This window comes from Saccopteryx bilineata, chromosome 4, assembly GCF_036850765.1.
Source record: "Saccopteryx bilineata isolate mSacBil1 chromosome 4, mSacBil1_pri_phased_curated, whole genome shotgun sequence".
In the NCBI taxonomy this organism is placed as follows: domain Eukaryota; kingdom Metazoa; phylum Chordata; class Mammalia; order Chiroptera; family Emballonuridae; genus Saccopteryx; species Saccopteryx bilineata.
This window is the reverse complement of record NC_089493.1, coordinates 8,739,128-8,764,395: the sequence shown is the minus strand read 5'-3', so window position 1 is coordinate 8,764,395 and position 25,268 is coordinate 8,739,128. Positions and strand designations below refer to the sequence as shown.

General features: G+C 39.5%; 1 protein-coding gene across 2 annotated transcripts in view; it reads left to right on the top strand.

The window, feature by feature from the left end:
- Positions 1-24,765, top strand: part of PAPOLA (poly(A) polymerase alpha) — a 60,857-nt gene extending 36,092 nt beyond the window's left edge. The window contains exons 13-22 of one of the 2 annotated variants that reach the window (XM_066276263.1): positions 928-981; positions 1,682-1,801; positions 3,106-3,215; positions 7,978-8,099; positions 8,283-8,425; positions 11,879-11,979; positions 12,750-12,970; positions 17,530-17,592; positions 19,467-19,541; positions 21,537-24,765. In XM_066276263.1, coding sequence (XP_066132360.1) covers positions 928-981; positions 1,682-1,801; positions 3,106-3,215; positions 7,978-8,099; positions 8,283-8,425; positions 11,879-11,979; positions 12,750-12,970; positions 17,530-17,592; positions 19,467-19,541; positions 21,537-21,632 — 1,105 coding nt within the window. In that variant the 3' untranslated portion in view covers positions 21,633-24,765. The remainder of the gene's footprint in view (positions 1-927; positions 982-1,681; positions 1,802-3,105; positions 3,216-7,977; positions 8,100-8,282; positions 8,426-11,878; positions 11,980-12,749; positions 12,971-17,529; positions 17,593-19,466; positions 19,542-21,536) is intronic. The other variant, XM_066276264.1, reaches the window with a different exon arrangement.
- The last annotated feature ends 503 nt before the right edge of the window (positions 24,766-25,268 follow it).

Genomic DNA, 25,268 nt, shown 5'->3' with positions numbered 1-25,268 from the left:
AGATAACAAAGATTTCAGCCTTTTGAAAGAAAAAAGTAATTTAAAAATTTTGGTTATGTTCTGACTTTTCAAAGCAGTGTCCACACTAGACATGGCATCAGTTTGCTTTTTGAGGTAAAATTTCTGGTGAGAAGTTTGGCTTCCAGCACCCCTAAAACAGATTCTGGGGAAGAGCTTATTGAACTGAACATTTTAGTTTTATGCAGCTGAACTGTATGAATTGTACGCAGTTACAGTTTGTTTTTAAAAGACTTAAAATAGATATTTGGTCATGATGATATTTTCTAAAAGCAAAACTTGCTTTTTCTTTAATTTCATTGGAATTGGAATCTGCACAGAAACAAGATTTCTTTGGTGCCCTCACATTAGTGGTGCTGCTGCTTTGTCACAGAAATTTATCCTGTTACTTGAGAAAGGTCGTGAGACCTTCAGTATTAACTTGGGCTTAATTTTTGCTAATTTTTAAAAGCATGATGTGTTTGTTATTATTTTTTGAAGTTACTGATGTAATGTATATATTTAGTCATGCTGTTTTTGTGGCTACAATCTTGTTGCTTTATTTCCATTGAAGTAACTTGGTTCTAATGGATTATATTTTAGTGAGCAGCTCTTTAACTTTGTAGGTAAAGCACTCCTCTGTCGTCATTGACCCAAATTATCATTTCATATTTATTCAGCATTCTTGAATTTAGCTGCTTTTGGGGTAATTATTCATAATGTAATTACTTTTCAGAGGAATTAAACTTGCCAGTAGTTACAGAAACTTGGGAATTAGCTTTTATGATTCTATGTACATATTTAGATCACAGTTCCTCCTTGCTAAATCGATGCTGATACATAACTCATGAAGCTTACTATATTATGGTATTAATATCCTACAAAAAGCACTTAAATAAAATAAATAGCATGTTGTCTTTATCTTCAAAGGCATTATATTGTACTTCTAGCAAGTGCACCAACAGAAAAGCAACGCCTAGAATGGTGAGTACAAGATTAGACTTTACAGAAAAAATAAACTCCAAATTAATCAGATAACCACAGAGCTCAGGAGATGGAAGTCCATAAAACACCCAGTTTGGTTTTATTCAAAAATGGAGCTTTACTGCTTGTAATAGAAATAGAGGAATTTGGGATTCATATACAATTTTTATTCTGTTTGGCTCAGAGATACATGTGTCACTTCCTAACTATATTTCAAGTGTTTTAAAAAATAATTTGTAAGGATATCTTGTAACCTCCTAGTTTGAAATGTGGCTTGATTCTATTCTCCCATTTTATCTTCGGCATTTTTGGCTGGAACGTAAAGGTTTCACTTTATCTATGGGGGTCCAGAGAGTTGAACTGCTCCCTGTGTTTAAATATGATCCTTATAATACTACTTTACATAAACATTTGATTTTGTGTTTTATGTATGTGTGTGTTTATTTTAAATGTATTTATTGATTATAGAGAGAGGAGGGGAGAGAGACAGAAACAGATTTGTTTTTCATTTATTGATTTTAGAGGAAGTAAGAGAGAGAAACATCAATTTGTTGTTCCACTTATTTATGCATTCATTGGTTATTTCTTGTATGTGCCCTCCCTGATCAAGGATCAAGCCCACAATCTTGGCATATCAGGATTTTATTTTATTTTTAAAATTAACCAGAATTCATATTAATACTAAGTGACATTTGTTCAGGGTGGGCTTGGTGGAGTCAAAAATTCGAATCTTGGTTGGAAGTTTGGAGAAGAATGAATTTATTACACTGGCTCATGTGAATCCTCAGTCATTTCCAGCACCCAAAGAAAATCCTGACAAGTAAGCCACCTTCTCATTTGATCTGATTTCCTCTTTCCATTTTCAACTTTTGCTCCTAGAAGCATTTATAGGCAATTTTTAATAACTAGAGCCACTGTTAAATTGATTATAATACAGCTCAAAGCCACATCGAAATTTACATATAGGTTAGGTTTTCCTGATTAGAAACATTGAAGACAAAAATTACTCCTTGAGAAAAATTACCTCTGAAATAAATTCCTCTGATAATCATCTGTAGTGGTCAGGTGCCCACTAACAAATCAGAGTGCGAATTTTGCAGATCTGCATTTCTTAACCTTTCTTTCTTGCCCTGTTGTACAGTGGCTGTCAGAGTGGCTGTTATGCCAAGCATCAGTCTTTGCTTTTTATCTTATAGATTTTTAAAAGAAAACATACTTGGATTTGACTGTGTAAAAATTTGATTTGTGATGTATTCTGGAACATTGAGAAGATACGTTAAAATCAGGCTCACTTCATACTTTTCAAGGTCTTTTATAATAAGTCTGTTTCTGGTTTGATTGTTGCTGTCTTACTTTATGAGTTTGTTTTGCCTATATATACTTCATTGCATTTGGGAGTTTTAGTAGCGAGACTTTTTTAACAAATTAAAATAGCATTTAAGAAAGATTGCAAATATAAGGGAGTGGATCATTTGAGATTGTGTAGTAATAGAATAGCTATTCTTTTGATTGCTCCAGATTATTTTCTTCTGTAATCATGTGAAAGAGAGTGATTTGAGCTCTTTGCATTTCTTGTTGCTCCAGTCTTAATTATTACCTGGTCCATTCAGTGGATTCGCCATTAAATGTTCAAAGCTAGCTGAATCACCCTTGTTCTAGTTACTATGCTGCGTCAATTCTGCGCATGCAGCCTTTTCAATTGTGTTTTAAAGGTTTAGGAATGTATATTAACTTCTAGCTAAATTTTTATAGCTAGGATATTCCTTTTTGTTTCACATTTTCTACAATATATAGTTCCCTTTCATTAGTTTGAATGTAATTTTTCTTTGTAGTGCATCTGGTGCTTTAGGGTCATCACGAAGAAAATTGAGTGTCAATACGTAGATTGACAAATACGAGTGTATTTGTCCTAGTACCCTGGTTGTTTCTGAATTTTAATAGAGATATAGAGGACAGGTGTGTGGGGAGGGCTTTGAGTTTGATGGAGTTTGGGCTTATCACTTTATTTAATTTGCTTATACATTACTATTTTAAGTTTTTTCACATATCTCAGGTTGTCAATCATGATAACTGTATTTTTATGAAATCCTGGTAAACTACAGTAATATTCTTTTTACTTTTCAGGGAAGAATTCCGCACCATGTGGGTGATTGGGTTAGTGTTTAAAAAAACTGAAAACTCTGAAAATCTCAGTGTTGATCTCACCTATGATATTCAGTCTTTCACAGATACAGGTATATCTCTATTTGGATAAACAAATGTGTACTTGCATATTTGAATTAATTTGTCTCCATGTATACCTTAGTGATATTTGTAATAACTGTTAAAATTACAGAGGATCCTCGGGTTACGACACAGTTCTGTTTCTACGACAGTAATGTAACCTGAATTTTGGTGTAAGTCGAAGCATACCCTAGCCTAACACAAACGGAACACTTGGGCTTTTAACAGTCCAAAATGGCATAGACAAGCGAACTGGGGGCTGTCAACTCCCTCACTCATGACTCACCTGACTGCGTATGGATTCGTGTCACTACACATTCTTCCACCGCCGCAGCCAGACCACACAGTCTGCCCGTGTCCTCCATGAGTACGGCACTAATAGTGGAAGCCAAAACACTCGTGTCTCAATTTTTTTAAGTTTTTTTTATGGGAGTGAGCGTTGTAAACTCAAAACGTTGTATGTCGAGACTGTCGTAACCCGAGGACCCCCTGTACTTGGGTGTGGTAAACCATAGTCACCAAAATAATTTAATGATTCTGGATTACTTATAGTTTTAGTATTGTGTAGTATAGAAATGTTTTTTTTCCCCATTGTGGTAAGCCTAAAGTTAAGTAAAACTATTTTAAGTTTGATTTGTCCACAGTTACTTATTAGAAACAACCTGAATATTTGATTGTCCACAAGGCCAAGTCTGTGTCTGACTGCCATGATAATCTTGAACCTGAGAAATTTCTGAAGCTGCCTGACCAGGCGGTGGCACAGTGAATATAGAGTGTCAACCTGGGATGCTGAGTACCCAGGTTTAAAACCCTGAGGTGGCCAGCTTGAGTGTTGGACCATAGACATGATGACCCCATGGTCGTTGACTTTAGCCTAAAAGGTCACGGTGGCTTGAAGCATAAATCACTGGCTTGAGCAAGGGGTCATTCGCTCTTCGGGAGCCCCCGGGTCAAGGCACATATGAGAAAGCAATCAATGGACGACTAAGGTGCTACAATCACGAGTTGATGCTTCTCATCTCTCTCCCTTTCTGTCCTGTCTGTCTCTCTCTCTCGCTCTTGATTAAAAAAAAATTTATGAAGCTAAATTTTTGGTGACTGTGAGGAAATTTATTGTCCTTTTCAGATATAGACTCAAATAGGGTGATTAGAGCTACATTTCAGGTTGACTGTACCCTGAGATATAATTAGGCAGTATAATTTAAACACCTGGTTTAATTGGTAGATTGTAGTGATGCAGCTTTTCAAGGGAATGGTGAATGTGCATAGAGGCAATGACAAATTGCATCTTTTTTAGGGACTAAGTTTCTTTTGGACACCTCTTTTTTCCGTACCCCCCACTAAAAATTGTTTAGTGTGTGTCAGTTTTACCTGTCCTCAATGAATTTTCCCCAAAGGACATTCAGATTTAACATTAAAATTTTTTTACTTCTTTGGAGAAGTAGAGAGAAAAAACTGTTATAATTTGTTTAAAAGCTTGTATCATACACTAAATATAAGGGAGAAATAAAAGGAAAAGAATATATATTTCAGTATTAATTGCTTAGGTGCAATGACTGGAAGACATATTTTGATCAGGTGAATACACCTATATGTAGAATTAGCAGCAGTGTGGTGTTTGAATTCCTACTGACCAGTTGATACAGGTGTTACCTGTTTTGATTAAGAGACCAGCAGCATTACCAGTGGTGACATAATAAAAGTTAAAGTTTTAAGTTGAACAAAAGGTGATCTCTTGATATATATGGTAGTTGCATTGCTGGAAAGTTCATATTAAAATTACTTCATGGTTTTTATATAAGATTGAATTGAGTTCTTGGTTCATATAATTGATCAGTATGTTTTTTTTTTTATCTTTAGGAATATAAGTAGGACATGGTATCATTGTTCACTGTGAGGAACTCTCCCCATTGGTATCCATACCAAGTAATAACCCTTAGTTATTGTGACAACAAAAGCACTTAGGTTTTTTGAAAGTGACTTGGAGGGTGATACCTTCACCTGCTGAGCACCACAGAAGTGTTTTTTTCCAAAGTAAAAATACTGATGTCAAACTTAAACTATTTAAGAACTAACAAGTCATGTAGAGATACTTGAATTAGAAAATCTGTTTTGGCCTGACCTGTGGTGGCGCAGTGGATAAAGTGTCGACCTGGAAATGCTGAGGTTGCCGGTTCGAAACCCTGGGCTTGCCTGGTCAAGGCACATATGGGAGTTGATGCTTCCAGCTCCTCCCCCTATCTCTCTCTCTCTCTCTCTCTCTCTGTTTCTCTCTCTCCCTCTCTCTCTCCTCCCCCAAAAAAAATGAATAAATAAAAAATTGTAGAAAATCTGTTTTGTACTTTGAGTCTTAAGTTGAGCAGTTTATCAAAATTTGTATTAATGAACCATCAAGATTTTCAAGGAACTTTCAGGTATTTTGAGCAGGAAATATTTCTTCTGTATCTTAAAAGATTTTAATGGAATACTTTTGGTATTTTCTAATAAAACAAATTTAACATGTTCAAACCTCAGATTCTTACCTCTAGTCGCGTCCAACTTCTTCAAATCTTTCTGTTCTCAGGTCTTGGCAACTAAATTCTTGTAGTTTTTTCAAACTAGAAAACTTGGACTTGGAGTCCTCCTCCTGTATTTCTTGTATAGTAAATCCTCACTTAAGGTCCTTGATAGCTTCTTAGAAAAATTATACTTAAGCAAAATGATCTCTGACTAAACCGGTTTTACCATAGGCTGATAATCAGCACGAGTTACGTTCCTATGGCACAGTTCTGGTCTCAAAAAATCACCAGACTTCAAAATATTGATCCCAAATACTTTTAATATTAAACATTGAAATAAAGGTGAGTTATACATACATTTAAGGAAGATTAATAAAAACAAGTACGATAATTATTTCCCCTTATTCCAGTTCAAGGTGACTAGTGGCTGGAGCTTCTCCTGGCAACTTAGGGCACAAGTGGGACTCTCCTGGACAGGACACCCTTCCAGTGCACTCAGACACACACCCTCACTCCGTCAGACATGCCTGTTCACCTAACTGCACAGCTCTGGATGTGGGGGGAAACCGGAGGCCCCGGAAGGAAGCCCGTGCACGCATGGGGAGAACATGCAAACCACACAGCCAGCCATCCTGGCCGGGAATCAAACTCCCCCCCCCCCCCCCATCAGCGGTATAATGAAACGTTGAGAACCTGCTGTAGTTGGTATAAATCCATTAAAAAATTTGTTTGCCTATGCTTTCAGAATACTACATTGAAATTTCTGCTAATTGGTATTTCTGCTGCTGTCAGCCTAGTCCAGGCCACTTAAGCACTGCTTGCTGGGCTGGGTTTCTGCTTTGTGGTAGCATCCCTGTTCTGCCCGCTGCCCCCCTTCACCTGTTTCGGTCCGCATCCTAAATGTTAAATCATGCCTCGCCTGTTCACAGCCTGTAATGGCTTTTCATGTCATTTAGAATCAAAGTCCCAGTCTTGACTGTGGTTTACAAGCCTTTACCTGATCTGACATTCTCATTATGTCTCTTGACTTCACTTTTTAAGTTCAGAAAGCTTTATCCATGTGTGTCGGGGCCAGAAAGGTACTGAAGTTAGTACCACTCCAGGGCCCGGAGCAACATTTGTAGTCAGACAGTAACCTTACTGTTTTGATAGTCGCATTTGATAGTCACAAAGGTAGAGGCCAAATAGCCACAAATAGTTCAGTTCAAGGTTTGTTGCCAGATGAGTTTTGGTGCCAATCTTAGGAAAAGCTTGTGTGTTGGGTGAGAGCTTTTGGGATTTTAGAATTGCAGATAAAGGATTACTGATCTCTACTTTTAAAGCCTCCTTTCCTGTGGCCTTTGGTGTCCCTCAAGCACTCCAGGCATGCTCTGCCCTCGGGACGTTTCGTCCTGATGGTTCTCTTCCTGGAGTGCTGTTCCACCAGGTACAGTGGGCTCCCTCCCTCACTCATGTAATCTCAGTCCCCAGGCGTAGCTTGCTCTCTCCCCTACTCCGTTGTTGCGTAGCACCTGGCACCATCTGATATGAAATACAGCTAACTCTTGAGCGACATGGGTTGCTGTCTTGTGGACGCTGAGCAGGTCCACTTATACTGTACGTGTAATCTTTCGGGATCCACACAGTTTAAACCCATGTTCAAGGGTCAGCCCCATAGTTGGGAATCCACTATGCAGAAGGCTAACTAGAGTTACTGTGTTCATATTTTTTGACTTCCTGGGAGGTTGCCACCCTTAACTCCTGTGTTCAAAGGATAACTATGTTTGACTAAATTTTTTTGCTTGTGTATTTTTTCTACTGGATGCAGACTGAAGTTATTTTGGTCTTTCTGTGTCTAGAACAGTGTGATACAGTATAGCCACACCATAAATATTTGTTGTTTAACTGAGTGAATGAGTGTTTCCATTTTTGGGAACCTCTGGAATGAAATTATTTGGTTTTACTTATTTTTAGCATATTATTTTTGTTCTGTGACCTGTTGAGTTATTTCTGTAATAGAAAATATGTTATTAAGGTTACCACTTTGAGAGTTATTACACTGGAAGAGTTCATATACTTTGTGGATTTGTTCATTATGTAGACTTGTGGTAAAAGCAACTTTGAGTTTGGTCAGGCAGTGAACTGTCAGAGTAGAGGTAGGTTCTCACCTGATAATTTTACAGGTAGGAAGTATTGATGTATAAAGGATCCCTACTTAAAATAGCCCCTCCAGGTTGAGTTTAACTCCCTTTATTAAAATGTTTCTATTTCTTGTAACAATTTCCTGATTGTACAGTTTATAGGCAAGCAATAAACAGCAAGATGTTTGAGGTGGACATGAAAATTGCTGCAATGCATGTAAGAAGAAAGCAACTCCACGAACTACTACCTAATCATGTGCTTCAGAAGAAGAAAAAGGTAACTTGAGTGTAGTGTACTGCACAAATCCCTGTCTGGTGGAGAGAGAGACTGGTAGCATTTTTGGATACGAAAGATGATCGTTTAGAATATTAGAAAACTTGTTTCACTACAGACTTCATGAGCAAGATGTTTATGTTTCAAAGATCTGATGTATTTGATTAAGTATTTTATTAATTGCAGCATTCAGTGGAAGGTGTCAGATTGACACCTCCAAATGAAAACAGCCTCGACTTATCTATGGACAGTGATAACAGCATGTCTGTGCCTTCGCCTACCAGTGCTATGAAGACCAGTCCATTGAACAGTTCTGGCAGCTCTCAGGGGTAAGGAAAACAAGGGCATTTCTATTATCGTGGCTATTTATGAACAGTTAGATATGCTCTTGTTGTTAAAGTCATCTATTTAGAATATTATTTTTACTCCATCTTATGTATTTTTTAAATAGCCATTTAATTCTTAGTTTTGCAGAAAGTAATTTGTTGTCCTACCATGTCATACTTGTATTCCATATTGTCTTGATACAGATATGAGTATTAGTGTCACAGCCCTTCAGTTTCATGTACTGAGACGCCTGCCTACAGTGAGTGGTATGGTGTGCTAAGGAGAACAGATGAGAGGGCCAAAGTTACTTTTCTGTCCTAGAGCTGCTTAGACCTGTGTCTCAGGGGAACATATCTGTGAATATTAGGGATCTCCTAAAGAAGGTGAAGATCTATGTGGGCTGGTTTATGTTAGGAAAACTCTTTTGAAGAATTAAATTCTTTTAAAAAACATTTATAGAAGTTAAATGTTTTTATTATGAAAGAAATACATGGCTGTGGTAACAAAAATTTGAGCATAAAAGGTTTTTGTTCTTTTAATTCAGTGAAAGGGGAGCAGGAACAAATTCTTGCATGTACCCTGACCAGGATCCACCTTGCAAGCCCACTAGGGGGCGATGCTCTGCTCATCTGGGACATTGCTCCACCACTGAGCTCTTCTTAGTGCCTGAGGTGGAAGGTTGTGGAGCCATCCTCAGCATCTGGGGCCAACTCGTTCCAATTGAGCCATGGCAGCAGGAGGGAAAGTGAGAGAGAGAGAGAGAGAAATGAGAGGGGGAGGCCATTTTTATATTTAACTTCTATAAATCTTTATAGTGTATACTTGCAGACTTTTTTTTTTACTGGATAAACAACTGTATTTTGAAAGGGAGCTGTTATGGTAGATTTTTGGGGATGCTGCTAATTTAAATTATAATGGTTATGCTGATCACTTGTTGAGTTGATCATTAAAATTTGAGCACTTGAAACTTAAAAAAAGGAATTGTAGAAATTGGATTCTTAAAGGTTTTTCCTAGTGGTGAAGATTCAAGTTGGGATGATTCTTTGCATGAGCTTGAAATAAAACATGCTGAGGGCAGAGAAGGGCTCTGTTCTCTGTCTTGGGCTGTGAGTATGCGATACGTTTTAGGCTGTGTAATGCATAATCTGAAGACTTCACATAAAGACATTGCCTCTGAATCTTCAGTTTTAAAACTGTTCCCCATTTATAGTGTTACCTTTCAAATTTTTATTAATTTTTTTTAAATGTAAAAGCAGAAATTTTAAGAATTTAAAGATTTGTATAAAGGCCTTTGTGTACTTTTGCATTCATGCACATACAAGGATAGGCAAAAGTTGGCTCACAGCTGTAATACAAATAATACGAAAATAAGCTGGTTCACGTACTCACAACTGTAAATGTATATGTAAAACGGGTACTTATCATTTCAAAAATTTTAATATTAGTTTCCAAAGTTTAATATTAGAAGTAATATTAAATAGCATCTGTACAGAAGACTTCTGATTGTGAAGTTAATGGTTGTGTATTTGCTTAACAAATAATGAGTATCTCTTATGCACTGGCCCCTCTCCAGCTCCATCAGGTTTTCCTTCCTGTGGTTCTGGGGTCAGCTCTTCTCCCCAGCTCAATCGTTAGATTGTGGTGCCTGGAGGGTTCTCGCCTCGGGCCTTTATTTCCTCCCTGTACTTTCTTGGGTTGGGGTATCACCTGCTCTGTTGCCTTCATTTACTTCCCTGTACAGTAACTCCTCGCTTAATGTCATTGATAGGTTCTTGGAAGCTGTGACTTGAAGCAAAGCGTGTAACAAAACCAGTTTTACCAGAGGCTGATTGGGTTAAACCCTCTTAACTTCGCATGGCATATCTTTATTTATTGATTTTTAGAGAGAGGGGGGAGAGAGAGAGAGAGAGAGAAGGGGGAGGAGCAGGAAGCATCAACTCCCATATGTGCCTTGACCAGACAAGCCCAAGGTTTCGAACCGGCAACCTCAGTTTTCCAGGTTGACGCTTTATCCCACTGCGCCACTACAGGTCAGGCTGGCATATCTTTAGTATCAAAAACATCACCAAATTTCTAAATAAAGACTCCAAACAATTCTAATATCAAACATTGAAATATATGAGTTATACATACATTTAAGAAAGATTAATAAAAACAAGTAAGGTGATGCTTTTATAACCTGCCTATTCCAGTTCAGGGTGGCGGGTGGCCAGAGCTTATCCCGGCAGCTTGAGGGACCAGATGGGAACCGTCCTGGACAGGGTGCACTTTCCTCACCAGGCCCCTTGCACCCACACCCACACTCACTCAGACTGGGGCAGTTTGGGCCACCATTCACAGAACGTGTATGTCTTCGGGTGCGGGAGGAGCCAGAGCACCTACCCTGAGCACCTGGGGAAAACCCGCACGGATGTGGGGAGAGCGGGCAGGACTTCACACAGACAGTGTCCAGGGTCCCCAGCCGGAAACCTATAGTGTTTGTTTTTCTTTCTCGTCAGCATTATAATAAAATGACATTATTTGAGGACCTGCTATACCAGTTAGCTCCAAAGCATTTATAAGCTGAATGCACTCTGGTTTTTTATATGAATGTCACATAGGCACCAGGATTCGTTAAGTCCTCTAGTGTTGTTCACCTTGTCGTGACGTCATTTATCAGTTGAAGAGTGTGAGCTTGAGCTGAAGGATTGAGGAACCACAGAGGACTTATTTAAGTGCTTATACATAGAATTTGTTGGAAACTAAGTTGAAGAGCTAGGAGAGTGAAGGGGAATCGTTGGAGTTTTGCAAGGTGACAGGAGGGAGTGGGATCTGGAACACAGAAAGGGGCATGGGCTTCGAGCAGCTCTGCTGTTTCTCTCGGCCACTGGGGGCTTCAGGGTTTCACGGATCCTTAGACTTTGTGTGCAGAAACTTATGTCCATTTCTCAGATTGTTATCTTACTTGTACTTTTTGATACGATTCTTTTATACCCTAAGTCAGATAAGAACGAGTTTTTAAGAACTGTTCTAATATGGTAGTCACTAGCCTCATGTGGCACTGTAAATGTAATTAATATTAAATAGAATTAAATATAGGGTTGAGCAAAAGTAGGCTTACAGTTGTGAGTACACAAAACGGAGTTTATATTTGTATTATTACGTATTAGTTATTGTGTTATTTTGCACACGGGCAACTGGAAATCTGCTTCTGCCCCATGCTGTGTCCATCTTTCACTGCCCCGGGGGCGATGCTGACAGAGAACATGCTACAGGAAGTTCTGAGCTAGCACTGCTATGGAAGGTGTGTGTGCTCGCCATTGTTGGTTATGGCTAGCGGATAAAGTCACTACTAATGTATATACCGGTATATGTCTGAGAAGTAAGCCCGAACAGTCACTTTAGAAAATAACTTCACATAAGTTTTGTTACTGAGTTTTATCCTTTATTTACTTTTCGATTACTTTTTTTAATAGCAGAAACAGTCCTGCTCCAGCTGTAACAGCAGCATCTGTGACCAACATACCGGCTACTGAAGTCTCTGTGCCACCAGTGAATGCCAGTGAGAGCTCAGGGGGTAAGGAGGGGCTGTGACCAACAAACCGGCCACCACAGTCCCTGCACCACCAGTGAGAGCTTGGGGTCAGGAGGGGCTGTGACCAACACACTGGCCACCGCAGTCCCTGTGCCAGCAGTGAGAGCTTGGGGTCAGGAGGGGCTGTGACCAACACACTGGCCACCGCAGTCCCTGTGCCACCAGTGAGAGCTCGGGGTCAGGAGAATCTTACCGGCTGGGAGCACTTAGATTATGCAGGACTTAGCTTTCTTTTGGAACGATGGCTTTCTTTGTTAATGAAGTAGTTTGAACTCAGGGTTTTTTTTTTTCCTTTTCATTTTTCCGAAGCTGGAAATGGGGAGGCAGTCTAGACAGACTCCCGCATGCCCACCAGGGGGCAATGCTCTGTTGCAACCAAAGCCATTCCAGTGCCTGAGGCAGAGGCCACAGAGCCATCCTCAGCGCCTGGGCAAACTTTGCTTCAGTGGAGCCTTGGCTGCAGGAGGGGAAGAGAGAGACAGAGAGGAAGGAGAGGGGGAAGGGTGGAGAAGCAGATGGGCGCTTCTCCTGTGTGCCCTGGCTGGGAATCGAACCCGGGACTCCTGCACGCCAGGCCGACGCTCTACCACAGAGCAAACCGGCCAGGGCCTGAACTCAGTTTTTAACGCCATGTTAGTATTTGCTTGTAAATTTATCAATGAAATCTAATTCAGAGACAAAGCTTTATTTGTAATGTGATGTTGATGTGAGTTATTGTAATGTTTGGATGTTAACATCTGTCTGTCCCTCAGGTACATCGAGTGAAAGCATTCCTCAAACTGCCACACAGCCAGCCACTTTGTCACCACCAAAGCCTGCGGTCTCCAGAGTAGTTTCATCAACACGCCTGGTGAACCCGCAACCCAGACCTTCAGGAAACGCGGCAACAAAAATACCTAATCCTATGGTCGGAGTCAAGAGGAGATCCTCGCCTCATAAGGAAGAGAGTCCCAAGAAAACCAAAACGGAAGAGGTATCTGTGTTAGTTACCCTGGGGAACATCGGGCATCGGGCTGACAGCCCTAACGGGGGTGTGTGGGGGGGGCTGGGCAGGACCCTCCGAGCCAGAGCCAGAGTGGGAGATGGCGCAGAGGAAGGCTTGGGGAAGTTGTAGGGAGTGCCTGGGGCCAGTTTCCCTATTCCCGGCCCCCAGGAGCCTCCTCTCAGCTGTGCCTCCTTCCAGTTGCTGTCGCATGTCTGGTTTGTGACACAGCTTGGCACGGACTAGATGGCGTCTCCATTTATTCCCTTACAGTTGTCCTACGTGTGCTGAGTCTCTGTGGTCCTCTGGGATACAGTTTTCTGTTTCTGTGCTCCAAACGGGGGTTGGAGTTTCCACACTGTGCGTGGGGTTACTGCAGGGTCACGGAACACAAGTGGTTCTCAGGGAGTTCTCACGAAGGGACTGCCCAGAGCTGCAGCCACAGTAGTTTTGGGACCTTGAACAATTATTTTCTCTAACCCTCGAGGAAATTTTCTAGCAATACTTCAACTTTTTATAGTGGATGGTTTATCTCGTCGGTCTCAAACAATTTTAAGAAAACCATTAAAAGTGTACATTGATTGTAGTGTGTGTCGTAGAATAGAAATAGCCTTGTTATACATTTTCATTACTCAATGGAGTCACTGTCATGTGTTGTCCTGTTAGTGAGGCATCCACCATTGCCACAGAAGTGACAGTCCAAAACATCAATTTTGTCGTGATTTTGGGGGACAGTTGGTTATTTAGGAACTTAACTCATTACAACAAAGTTTCTTTAGAATGGGGAAAAATTTGTTTTTCAGGGAGTGTGTGATCTGTAGTAAAAAGTTACTGTCTATAAATTTTAAATGTTCTATTCCTTGTTTTTTTCTGAAGTGTTTTTGTTTTAGGAAATAGTCACTATTAATGAACTATGAATAATATAATCAGTTTTGTCCCTCTGATGATACTAAGTGTGAATGAAGAATGATTACAGTGTATTTTAAAACATGTATTCGGAAAACCCATCTGTGTCTTTGTAGTTATCTCTAAAAGCAGTGATTTTTGAACCCTGGGTGTATATCTGACCTACTTTTTCAGGCCCTTCCTCCATGCCCCCTCCCCTACCTCTGCTCACTGTAGATTTCAGGGCCTCCTCCAGATACACTGAATCAGAGACTTCAAGACTTGGGCCTGGGGATTTCTTTTTCCTTTCTTTTCTTTTTTATTTTTACAATTAAGAAATAATTGTTAATTTTTCATGTAAAATTTAATATTTTTTAAAAAAGAAACACTACCAAAAAGGGATTAGCTCAGTGCATCCCTTCCTCAGTCATCTGCTTCTTCCAAAGACTAGGCTAAAACGGTTTGGAAGCAGGGAGTGGTGGGCAAGTAGCTAACGAGGCTCCGGAATCTCATTAAAAGCCTCAGTGCCGCTGGGCTGTGTGGCCCGTCAGACTCAGAACGGGCTGGTTTCAGTGTAATCCCACATTTTGTCTGTCGATACTTGTTCGGGGTTGTCAGGATGTTTCAGAGCTCACATTTCTTTTCACCTCAGTACGGTATATGTCAGCCTGACTTCAGATGCCTATCACTCCATTCCCTTAATGCTAATTGGTTAATTTCTTAATATTCTCTGTGAGCTCTAACTAAACGTGGACCGGCACAATGTTTTTAATTTCATTTGCTCTTAAACTTTGGTAGAAAATAATTGTTTCCTGTCTAATTTGAGGAGCAACAGGGATCTAGTATTAAAACTTGGTAGGGAAAAATTTAAATATATGTACGAGTAAAGAGAATCGTTTCATGTACCCATCCTGCAGCTTCGGGTGTGATGGACTGAGCCCGTCCTTGCCCCTTGTTTTTCCAGCCTTTCCATTCTCCCCGTACTTGGATTATTTAGATGGAAAATCTAGACATCATAACATTAGTTTTTAAAAATCTTATCTAAAAAATAATGGTGACATAAAAGAAAGTATAACAAAATACAGGTAACCCACTTAGAGAAAACTAACGTCATTAATTTCAAATGTCTACTTAGTGCCCAAATATTCTTGATTGTATCATTGATTTATTTTTTCAAAAAGGCTGATTTGTCCAAATCTGTAACTAATTAGGATCCCTGTTAAGCAATGAATTGGTGTCTCTTGAGTAACTGGTCAAGTCTAGTTTTCTCCCCTTTTTTCTTGCAATATTTTGTTCTGCATACTTTCTTAGTCTGGGATATGCTTATATGGCAGCTCTATGGAATTGACTAATAAAAGCAGTTTTAAGATAGAGAAAGGATCTTAGGCTCTTAGACTAATCTCATCTCTTAGAAGAGAAACTTGAGATTCATTGGCTTTTCTATTTACAAAGCCAGTGAAAGTCAGAAAGTCTAGAACCCAGGCCTAAACCACGATGCTAAGTTTGAAGAAGATTGTCAGAAGTAAGTACCTAATTCTGAAGCGCTCTTGAACTGGGTCTTTTATACTCTTCATGAGTACTTGGTATTAGAGATTTTAGCAGATGAGGAAGAAGAAGCGGGTTCTAGGTATTGCCAGGTTGTTTAGTTCTACTTAATGTGTATCATGTGCTAGAGCAGTGGTAGTCAACCTGGTCCCTACCACCCACTAGTGGGCGTTCCAGCTTTCATGGTGGGCGGTAGCGGAGCAACCAAAGTATAAATAAAAAGATAGATTTAACTATAGCAAGTTGTTTTATAAAGATTTATTCTGCCAAATTTCGCGAAAATCTGACATAAAGTACTTGGTAAGTAAAAGTAAAGTTACGCCTGACCAGGCGGTGGTGCAGTGGATAGAGCATCAGACTGGGATGTGGACGACCCAGGATTTGAGACCCCAAGGTCGCCAGCTTGAGCGCAGGCTCATCCGGTTTGAGCAAAGCTCACCAGCTTGGTCCCAAGGTTGCTGGCTCAAGCAAGGGGTTACTCAGTCTGCTGTAGCCCCATGGTCAAGGCACATATGAGAAAGAAATCAATGAACAACTAAGGTGTTGTAACGAAAAGCTAATGATTGATGCTTCTCATCTCTCTCTGTTCCTGTCTGCCCCATCTATCCCTCTCTCTGACTCTCTGTCTCTGTAAAAAAAAAAAAAAAGTAAAGTTAGTTACTTCCCTACTTTATAAATCACCATTACTGTGGAACCAGTGGGCGGTTAGAAAATGTTACTACTAACAGAGATACAAAAGTGGGCGGTAGGTATAAAAAGGTTGACTACCCCTGTGCTAGAGCCTTTCAAGTCTATATAAATGGTAGGAATGTAAAATAAAAATAGAGAAATATGCCCTATTTCTAGTTTAAAAACTTGTGGAAAAGTCTCCTCCCTTCCCCACAGTTACAAAGCAGATCTCAGGCATATCATTTCAACCGTAAATATTTCCAAAAATAAAGACTAATAAAAAACCAACCATATATATATTCTCATGTGTGTATATGTCAGTGTATTTATCAATATTAACAATAGTTCCATAATGTCACATACCCAGTCAGAATTGAAATTTGCCAAGTAGTGATTTTAATTATTATTTGTTGAGTTCGTATATCTTCAGGATGCACATAAGTTTCTTATTGTAATTGGCTAATACTGCAGGTAAATCTCTCGTACTCAATTTTAGCCTGTGGTTTCTATATCTTGTTTTAGAGCCACATTTAAAATTAAATTTTAGTTCTGCTTAGTAAATAAAGCAGAGAAATTAGTGTCAAAATTATTTTTCTTAGGAAAGTGGTGTTTATTATGTCACCGCAGGAATGGGAAAGTACAGTTGTTTTTGGCTTCCCACTTTCCCTCTTTATCAAAAATGAGTTGTTTTGAATAGAATTATAAGAAATTAAAAAAATTAAGATCTGAGAACATTTCTCTAACCTTCTCTTCAGGATTTTAATAGGTCTTACTAAGCAGGGGATTCTGTGGTTAATAAACTTTGGGAAAGGTAAAGGAATGTTATTTCTGGAACCTTTATGTGTGTGCGTGCGTGTGTGAGAGAGACTCCCAAATACAGGAGACAGTAGTGTGTGTGTGTGTGTGTGACTCTCAAATACAGGAGACAGTAGTGTGTGTGTGTGTGTGTGTGTGTGTGTGTGTGACTCTCAAATACAGGAGACAGTAGTGTGTGTGTGTGTGTGTGTGTGTGTGTGTGTATGTGTGACTCCCAAATTCAGGAGACAGTAGTGAGTGTGTGTGCGCACGTGTGTGTGTGAATGACTCCTAAGTGCAGGTGATAGTATATAGTACAAGTTCCTAAAATGTTTAATCAGGGAACTTCTTTTTTCTCTTTTCTTACAAAAAATATTTTATGAACTCAGAGGTTTTGGGAATGTACTTTTAGGTGGTGATCGATCAACAATCGTTTTTGTCATGTTCTTTTTAATTTTGGCAGATACCAAAAATGATACTAATTATATTTGTTAATATGAAAAGAAATTAAGTGAACCAGTAATCTATTTTTAAGGCCATATTTGATCCAACAGGTTAAATTATTTTATAATTTTAAAATGTAGATTAAATCATTGATTGGCAAATAATCTAAATTTTTCATTTTAGAGAATAAAGCTTTCTTTTTTAAAAAACAGGATGAAACAAGTGAAGATGCTAACTGTCCTGCTTTGAGTGAACATGATAAATCAGAAACAAAGGTATACTGAATTTAGCCTTGGAATACATACGCAGTTAAGAGGACAGAAGGTGTGATAGGAATGTTTCTAGAAGATTGTTGTAGGTTTTCAGTATTGTTTTCAGAGACATACGTGTTTGTTCCTTTTCAGTGTTAGCTTGTGGTGCTGACACGGAATCCCTCCAACGTTGAGGTCCTTCTAGATGCACTGTCATCGGGTGGGCCCCTGATGGGGTAGGGTGATGAGTGGGCTGTGTTCCATACCTTTAAAGAACTTAAACTTGAGTATAAAAAAAAAGAAAGGAAGGAAGAAATAAAAGAAAGGCAGAAGCAGTTAATTACATTCTCAAAGAAAAAGTGATGAAGGATGGTAGGGGTGGTGCGAGGCAGGAGGAGTTAGATACTATTTCTGAGTGCAGAAATAATGTTAGTCTTCCAAAGAAGAAGAAGACAGTATTTGAGGTAGTTTGTCCTCGAAGGATTATTGGCAGTCCAAGACGAAGAAGGTCATGTCGCTGTTGGGGTGAGAGGAGGGTGCGATTAGAGAACTAGGTTTCGCAGAAGGTTCTGACGAGACCTTGAGGTGCACGGGCCTGAACAAGAGGGATGCGTGGGCAGAGGTGGATTTAGCCAGGCCGGGTTCAACTTTGAGTGTTCTTGTTTCCAGAAATCGAAATGTACTAAAGGCTTTTAACTTCTTCCCACCTGTAGAAAAATTGGAAATCTTCATTCCCCCACATTGTCCAGATTCCCATGATTGATATTTTGGCAAGGATTGTTTTTATGTTTTTACAGATGTGGTCTGTGTACACTGCCAGTGCTTTTTGCTTTTTAATCTTGATTCACTAGGTAAACAAAGAAAATTTTTCATGGCATTTTATAATCTAGAAAATACTATAAATGGCTGCCTATTCTCTTAAAACAGTTACCATTGTTTATACAGCCAGTTTCCTGTTGTTAGCCATTGTTTCTGTTAAAGAAAAGCTGCTCTTCCCTACTGTAGTATTGACTATAGCCAAATAAATACCTGCAGCCATTTGTGTATGTTTCATTGGGATAAATTAAGTAAAGAGGAATTGCCTGGGCAAATAGTGTGTATTCTTTTAAGACTGGATACATGTTGCCAAGCTGTGCTACCGAAACTCTGCACCTGCTCCTCTGTCCTTATGTCCCTGCTCCCTGCTCCGTTGTTTCGGAGGGGAACACCTCTGTTTCATGGCTTTATTATTGTAGATATATATTTTTTTTATGGAAATTCAAACTTTTATGTTTACTTTTATTTGTATATCCATATGAATGTATGTTATCTTTTTTGTGTCCTGCTTTTTAAAGGCTTAGAGCAGGAGAATTGACATGATACATTCACCCTATACTTTCTGATTAAACGTGGAATCATTGATTATTGAGGCTGGGAAGAGAAACCAAAAGGAAGGACGAATGTTTTAGAGACAGTTTCTACTTTTAATTAAAGGCATGGGAGCAGTTTTTGTGTTTCTGGTTAATTTTATTTAATGATGTTGAGTGGGCTTTGTTTTTTTCACATAGCTAAGAGCTGGGTTTATATTTTGTTAATTATTGTCTGGGCAACATTTCATAATGTGCCTTTGTGTGTTTTAATTATTGTTTGCTTAGAATGTCCAAATTGGAGGTTGGTTGGAAAAGTCATGAGATATTGTAACCATGCCTTCAAAGATTTAAGTGGGCAAATAAAAATTAATGTGTCTATGAAATGAGGTAATAACTTACAACGAGGCTTATTAGATGATTTTGTAATGTAGTTGCATCTTTCTCTAATCTTCCTGTTTTCTAGTATGTCTTCTCTATTAGCCATAATGCGGGTATGTTCTGTTACGCTTTTTTAAGTCTCTTCCGTCCCCCATCTTCTTTGTCTCACAGGAACAGCTTGATACAGAGACAAGTACAACCCAATCAGAAACTGTTCAGACAGCGGCTTCTCTGTTGGCCTCTCAGGTACTAAGTGCAAAAAGCAAGGAGAGTTTTATAAATGTCGTTAAGGTTAGTGTGGTATAATGAGTTAAAATGAACATATGCAGACGACTAATAAAATTATCTTTGTGGCGTAATTACGTGCTGTCCTGTAGGAGTATTTGTTTAGTAGAGCACAGGACTTGATGGACCCTCCGCCCCCTCCCTGCTCAGAAGACACTGACACATCCCGCTCCTTATACATTTGGTATTGCAAATCGTTTAGATTCTTTCTTCCTAGTCACAGTGTGCAGTGTTAATGTAGAGGTTTTGTCGGTCAAAGTGAAATGATAACAACTAAACACCATTCTTTATGGATTTTATTTTTACAAGGTTAACATGCTCTTTTATTTTTAAAATGTGTTTCTGCCTTATAGTTTACTTCTGACTTTCAGTTACGAATTTAATGTAATCTGTAGTTCTTTAAAATAACTTTTTTTGTTTGACCTAGAAATTCTACTTGTGACAGTCTTGCATACAGTAGGCACCTGTAACCATTTTTCTATTGATCTGTGAACCTCCATTTTGTTTGTGAAATGTTTTCTTGAATTCTTTTGAATTGAATATATTCCAGAGTTTAGGTCAAACCCTGACACAAAGTAAATATTTTCTTTAACTAGAAGTTAAATTTGTTAACCCCTGCAGAATAGCTGAGATCAATATGGCCGTGCTGCGGAGCCGATACAGGGGTGTTTGCTGCTTTGCAGTTCAGAGCTATTTTAATGTGATAATTCAAAAATGTGTTTTTGTTGGCTGTTAACCTATATCACAGCCCCTAAAGATATTCTGAATATTATGTTTATTATCCTGGAATGTCTTTTATTTTCCTAACCTTTATCTAATAAAAATGTGTTTGGGGGTGAGGAACTGAAACAACATTAGGAGGTGTCGTGTTTCCTATCAACACACGGACAGACCTGTGTATCCGACGGGAACTGTCCTGCAGTGTGCTGCACGTCTTCCAGTTGTCACTCACTCTCTAGGGGACTGTGCTCATCGTTCTGTCCTAGTGAGTTCATCCCTATGGTGATTAGTACCCATGGGTGTTGGCCCTCTAGCTATTTTTATGAGGAAGTAGAATTTTCTTCTAATGAAAAGATTGTGAGACCCATTGAGAGGAAAATCACACAATTATGAAAGAGTGATTATGTTGATTTAACATTATACACCCCTGTATTTGGTGACATAAGGGGAATGTGGCAGGGTGATTAAATGCTGTGGCTCTATCTGACAAACAGCCCTCACTACTGTAAGCTAGACTGGCAGCATTTGCAGAGGGAGTGGTAGGCGCCGGACTGCCCAGTAGCCGGGGTGCTTCCAGCTGACAGTTGATAGAGCTGGATGATGAATGCATGGGGATTCCTCGGGTCATGCTCTCGACTTCTGTGTATTTTTGGAGTTTTCCATAATAAAACATTTAAAAAGTCATCTCTATGTTTTTGAATGTTAAAGAAGCCTTGCAATTTATTTTTAATGTGAAACTTCCCTGAAATTTAGAATAAATTATTGCTCAGTTGTGTAGATTTAATTTCATAATTTACAGGGTCAGAAAATAATTTTTAGAAAATGATAACTGCTGTTTCTGTGTGTAAGGTGAACTTGAAGTATTCCCCCACATGAGGGTGCTCCAACACCAGTCAGTATTGCAGCCATTAGTGTTATTACAAGTAAAAATAGTTTAATAGGAACTTAATTACATGATAGGGGATTCTGAGAGGAGTGTGTTTATAAAAGCTATATTTGAAATTACTTAAGTTTTCCATATATTGCTAAAATGTTTCTACAAATGTAGAAGGAATAATTTCATAGTAAGTCAATTTCTCTTCACTCCATTTGACATTTTAGAGCATTTTTCTTTAAATTTTTAATACTTAGGCTAAGGCCCCACCCATTTCTTAGGAGTGAAGCGATGGGAAGGTGGATCTCCCCGGTAAGTTCCAGTGCTTTGAACAATGTTGTGTTCTTTGCTTTTGTTCTCAGAAAACATCCAGTACAGACCTTTCTGATATCCCTGCTCTCCCTGCAAATCCTATTCCTGTTATCAAGAATTCAATAAAACTGAGATTGAATCGGTAAAAACCACCTCAGGGGTCCATAAACAATATCTGCCAACTCAACCTGTTGTCTTCAAATGCTAAAGAGGAGAACGAAGGGTGCAAGACTAGACATGGCTGAACGTGGATTTAGGTGTTTGGGTTTTTTTTTGTTTGTTTGTTTTTGTTTTTGTTTTTGGTGACCTCCCTTACTGGGCTAATCAGCACTTGATCGGAAGTCCAGGTCAGTATGTGAAGCCAGGAGTACTATTATTATTGTGTTAGCAACAGTTGCATTAACTATTTCAAAAAATTACTGCCTTTAAAAAGAAAAAAAAGCAAAAAAAAAAAAAAGCAAACCTCAAGCTATATTTGTATCCATAATTGACATCCAGATTGGGTTTATGTTTGATGCATTGTTTGGAAACTTTGTGATACAAACTGGCATAAGAACTCCTTATTCTGATGATGCACTTTTATGTATTTTTTTTTTTAATTAGAGACTAGAACTGATTTTAGATTTTCAGCCTCATGGATTTTCATTTTTTCTGGAAGAATCTCCTTTACCTTAAGTCTTCAGGTTGGGTCCCATTGTGTAGCGGCGAGCTGCTCTGCTTCAGACAGAGGCTGAGAGTCTGTCCCCTTCAGTCCCGCGAGGCCGCTGGGACCCTCCACAGGGAACTGTCAGTTCATGGACATGTATTTGACACTGAAAGAATAATTAAGAAATACTTGGTTTGATGGGGTCATGATTAAGAGATGATATATTGGTTTTATTTATAGGATTGTTTAGAGTGCATAGAAATCAGCGATCAGCCGGCAAATGTTTTCCTTGAGCTCATGAAAGCTCCATATTCTTTGCCTTCAATCTGTTGTCTTTGAAACACAGCTTTTTGCTCCCTCCCACCTTGGTTTTTTTCCCCCTTCCTGCTTGTATGCATAGGGGTAGGGTTTCTTTCAGACAAAACAAAATGCCAGTATTTTTTTAAGCCATGATGTGAAACCAGTGACCCTGTGGCCACGTGGCACAGAACACTAACTTTTGGTCCCGTGGCTGACACGTTAGGAGGACTCCGAGCAGTCCTGCCAGCATGATCTCTACCTTGGACGGCCATTTGATCTCTACATAGGAGGGATTTTGTACACTCCACAGAACTCCTATCTATAGTAAAGTTGATTTCCAATTTTAAACATGTGGGCAAAAAGGCATTTTCTCCAAGAATTTTTACTTTTAAGTGGTTGACCAAAATTTGTCAGTAAATTTTACATGTAGAAACATTTAAAAAATCATTTCTAGCAAGCACTTGACATCTAGTCAGTCTCGCTAATCCCGTTTCCTTTTGTTTCGTCCTGTCGATAGATTAGATGCTTTTCTTTAAAGATAGTAGTTCCTCATGACTCAGCAGCGGAACACCCATCTTCACGAACTGTAAGGGGTGCCAGGTGTTGACAAACTCACTGTTCCTTCATCTGGACAAAGCAAACCCAACAGTTTTCTGACAGCATGTTTTCCGACCCCTCTTCCACTGTGCTCCGTTCTTCCACATGTGCATTTCCATGGTAAACTGCAGTCACTTAAACTCTTCCTGACCTTCTGACTTAATTTTCCAAAGTTGGAGTGTAGTCTTTTCCCCGTAGGCCCTGCATTAATTGACGCCTTCTTTTCACCATCCTTTATCACGTCTAGTGGACAGCATTTCCACTTCCCACGCCCTGGCTCTGCGCAGTCGCCCCGCCCGCCCTCCCGGCAGCCGAGGGAAAGCAGGGGCCATCCAGCAGGTGCAGGGGACGGGTGTCCAGCTCTGTGCAGCCTCAGAGTTCGGTGGAAATGGCCAGGCACAGGTTTAGTCTTGTCGTTTTGTTTACACATTGGGGGAAAAAGTTCAGTTTATTAACCGTTTCATGTAACTGCACCCAAGTTTTGCCAAGCTGGAAACTTGGACCTTTTCTGTGTAGTGACTTTTTAATTCTAGTTTTCATAACCTGAAGATCAGACTGTTGCTTTCGCATGATGTACGTAGCGTCTCATGACTGGAGTTTGCTTTGTTTTATAGTATCTGTACTCCTTGTATTTTTCAAGAGCTATTTTGTAAACAGATGATGTATTTCTCCATTGAAAACACAATAAAAGAAAAAAAACAACAGCACAATCCCACAGTTGGCTGGTTTCTTTTGACTTTGTATTCTTATTCTTCTATTGTTGTTTCAGTGATATAATTGATTCTACTTGAAGTTTATATAGTATGGTTCTAAGGGAAGATTTATAAAAGAATTGACTGCCGTTACATTTAGAAAAGATTTGTTTCTGGTTAGTTTATGCCAATACCAGTAGCCTAATATTAACTGATAGCCCACACAGTTGTTTGTTTTTCATGTAAGTGATTGTTAGGTAGGAAATCTGAATGTGGTTGTTGCTCACTTCCAGCTGTCCCCTCTACAATCCGTGTCCTGTGCGTGTGGGCGCTGCACCTTGCCTGTTTGTTCCCTGCATGGAGAGGGCACACCCCTGCTGTGCTTCCTCTAGAGCTGCTGGTTTTCCAAGGACCAGTGCTGTATCTCTAGTGTCAGCAGGTGGCACTGTTGTTTTTTTAGTGAATTTGGGATTATAGACACAGCCAGCTAGGATCCTGTGTTTCTCATTTTTTAACCCCAAATCAGATGCTGCTTTACTACAGCCCCAGGTACTCAGCACTACCTAGTAAACTCGGGTTAGGAGTGAGCCGCTCTGGATGTCCGTGTGGTAGCCAGCCCTGGAGTTTGCTTATCTTCTGTGCTGTGTGTGGGGGGGGATAGACCTCCTTATGTAAAAGCCATTATTCCGAGGGACAGACAGTTGTGCGTATCTTACTCCCAAAATTCCAACTTCTAACACCTTTCCTGTGTATAAAACCACATGACTGCAACGTGGGATAACTTTCTACTAAACTTTTGAGACTATTCAATAAAAGAGAAAATACTGTAAAAACTACCCTCGACTCCATTGTCCACACTTACAGAATTGAACTTCCTGTACTTCCTCTCCTGTGACAGAACACTGCCCATGGGACCGAGCACCACGCCTCTGCGCTTTGTCACCCACGTGGCCCTCGGGCGTTTTCTTCCTAGTAAAGTGGTGATTGAAAATTGTGTGTTTGTGGCTCTGGGTGTATTCTGGAATAAAGTTTTTATTTTTCTAATTAATGCCTCTGTTTTTTTCCTCCGCACAGAAAAATGTGTCACAGCTCTTCATAGTGTCAGTCCTGGCCACACTCAGGGTGGCCGTCAGTGGTCAGCAGCTCCAAGTAGTCATTGACACGTGAGAGGGTAAATCATTAATACACTCAAACCTGTAGACCGAGCCCGGGAGACACTTAACTGTCAGTGAGCTTAAATGCATTTTAAAGAAAAAGAAAAACTGCACTGGCCGGACAGCTCGGAGCATCGGCCCAAAGCACAGAGGTTGCCGGTTTGATCCTCAGTCAGGGCACATATGGGAATAGACTGATGTTCCCCCCCTTCCCCCTTCCTCTCAGGCTAAATTAAATTTAAAATAAAGTAAAAGATACACTGTTCACCTATAAAGTCATTGAACAATCCTTCCAGTGGTTGGCAAACTCATTAGCAGAGCCAAATATCAACAGTACAACAATTGAAATTTCTTTTGAGAGCCAAATTTTTTAAGCTTAAACTATATAGGTAG